The sequence below is a fragment of the Penaeus monodon genome, chromosome 22 (assembly GCF_015228065.2).
Source record: "Penaeus monodon isolate SGIC_2016 chromosome 22, NSTDA_Pmon_1, whole genome shotgun sequence".
In the NCBI taxonomy this organism is placed as follows: domain Eukaryota; kingdom Metazoa; phylum Arthropoda; class Malacostraca; order Decapoda; family Penaeidae; genus Penaeus; species Penaeus monodon.
In genome coordinates, this window is record NC_051407.1 from 36734197 (window position 1) to 36736526 (window position 2330).

General features: G+C 40.6%; 2 protein-coding genes across 2 annotated transcripts in view; one reads left to right on the forward strand and one right to left on the reverse strand.

The window, feature by feature from the left end:
* LOC119587421 (trithorax group protein osa-like) overlaps positions 1-2330 on the forward strand; it is a gene marked incomplete in the record, with an annotated part of 43338 nt that overhangs the window by 37282 nt on the left and 3726 nt on the right.
* On the reverse strand, positions 734-2104 carry LOC119587104 (serine/threonine-protein phosphatase 1 regulatory subunit 10-like). The gene is given in 2 exon segments (XM_037935854.1): positions 734-1469; positions 1472-2104. Coding segments are annotated over 2 exon segments (516 nt in total). The 5' UTR covers positions 1965-2104; the 3' UTR covers positions 734-1446.

Sequence of the window (2330 nt, forward strand, 5' to 3'; positions counted from 1 at the left end):
TAAATAACAAAAATGACAAGGACAAAATTGGGGAATTGTTCCATATGTGGCACCAGTGTCACCAGAGCAGCTGCAGAAGCTGAGCACTCAAGGGTTAGGGCGCTTGCATGGCTGGCACAGGAGGGTGAAGGTGCAAGAGGCTGCAGCTGGAAGATTCTTGCCTAACAGCATCAGAATTATTTTCTACTATTTACAGGGAGAAATGCAAATAACCCTCCAGATTTTATGAGACTTTTCTCAGGTCAAACGTAAAAATGTAACAAACTGAAATGTTGCTCTTGTGCTATAGGGATAAACATCCAAACACTCAGTATATCACAATATTTTCTGTTATTTTATGCTACCATGCCTCAGTGTCTTATTCCATTTTTTAATGTTGTGAAAATGTCTCTAGCTACTTTATAAACTTGTAAATGTGCCACAGGAATGGCCCCGACCATGTCTGCGGGGAACTAACTGGGCTTGGCTCCCCCTGTGCACTCCCTGACACTGTATGCCCCAACTGCCTCGCATACCGTCCCTTGCTGCGAGCAGCACAAGAACTCACAGATCTCTGACTTCAGTTTGGTTTGCTTTCACTTCTGTTCAACCAGGCCTGAAAAAAATATCACAACGTTGAAACGTGGTCTGGCTTGTGTCAAATGCGTTCTCCGCAGTGCAGCCGCCACCACCGCAGGGACTGGATCACCTCTAAATTTCTTACCGAGACCTATGTAAGGAGGAAATGAGGAAAATAATTTCTTGTTTTATTCCTAAGGTTTTGAAGTCGTACACAATTTACAAATAATAACAATAATATTTGGTAGGCTACTCAATTAAAAATTGAGCAGAAAAAATAAAGAAATTCAATATGAAGTTCTGTGACACTCAGAACACCTGGTGTATTATATACAGCGTAAATGAAGATGCTGCAATTTGTTATATACATAAATTCTGATGTAATATGAGCAAGATACATTTTATGCATACTGTATGGAAGATCTTCACTATGATATTTGAGCAATCATCCTCACATTTTCTAGGGTCATATATATATACACACATGCTTCAGGTATCAAATAACAGACAACATTCTTCAGTAGATAAATACCTTCATCAATTCTCCTTAACTCTTACATACAGTATGAAAGATTTAATACATCTTCCTTACTCATATTTTCTTTTGTTCTAAGGCAGCCATTCTGAAGAAATAGCTTTACATCAGGTTTTATAATCAGGAAGTTCTTGCCAATATTACCATTGTAACTTCCTTTCTATACAGTACTGTAATTCTTTAAATCACAAAGAAATCACATGTCAGGATAGATCTCGAATATTAAATCACAACTACTCACCCTAGCACGATCAAATAAATACATTCACGCCTTATGTTTTCACAGCTCAACCATGGACAAAGTGGCTCTCTGTACAAGTACATACAAAGGACTGTAAATGATTATTATGGTTTTACCATCGTCTGTCCCTGCCCCACGCCCACCGAGGCTGAATCCCCCTCTGCTGCCGCCACCTCGCCCGCCCCTACGGCTTCCACCCATGCTGTTGCCCTCATCTCCATCAGGTCTCTCACGCATGTTCCTGTTGTAGGGCGCCTGGGGATTACCCATGGGATTTCCAGGTGGCCCATTGAAGGGGTTAGGACCCATGGGCATTCCTGAGTAGGGTCCAGGCATTGGTCCCCAGCCCCAAGGTCCACTTGGTCCCATATACGAGCCAGGGCCGCCTGGAAATCCTCCAGGTCCCCCAGCAAAATTCGCTCCTGCACCTGGAAAGTTGCCTCCTTGACTTCCTTGGAAGTTTCCAGGGCCAGCAAAAGGACCTCCAGGGCCATCTGGAGGTCCCTCGGGACCATTTGGTCTGCCTGGACCACTGCTTTCTCGAACTGATGAGTCATCTGAAAGTTCAACAACTGCATTTACATCAACTGTAATCAGAATTTGCTGGCCGCTCCCATGCCTTAAAGGCATGTCACAACTAAATATTGTCAGGAGAATTTAAATGTGAATATGATTACTAAGTTAGGATTAGGATGCAGCAATCTGTGCTCAAAAATGAGAGAATGGATTGGAAACAATAGCTACTGTTTTACTGTATTCACAAATCCTAAATTTCACATTCACAAATAATGGTGATGTGTATTTTGACAACAGTACTTGCTATTAGTTACAAATTCTAATAAATTAAATTTATACACTATTACCAACATTATAACAAATTTCTATGCAATAATATAACAAAAGATAAAATACTACAACAATTAGTGATGCTTTTATTATTTTAATTGCTACTGTTATATCCACACACAAATTGATGAAAAATGTGTGTGTATTTAC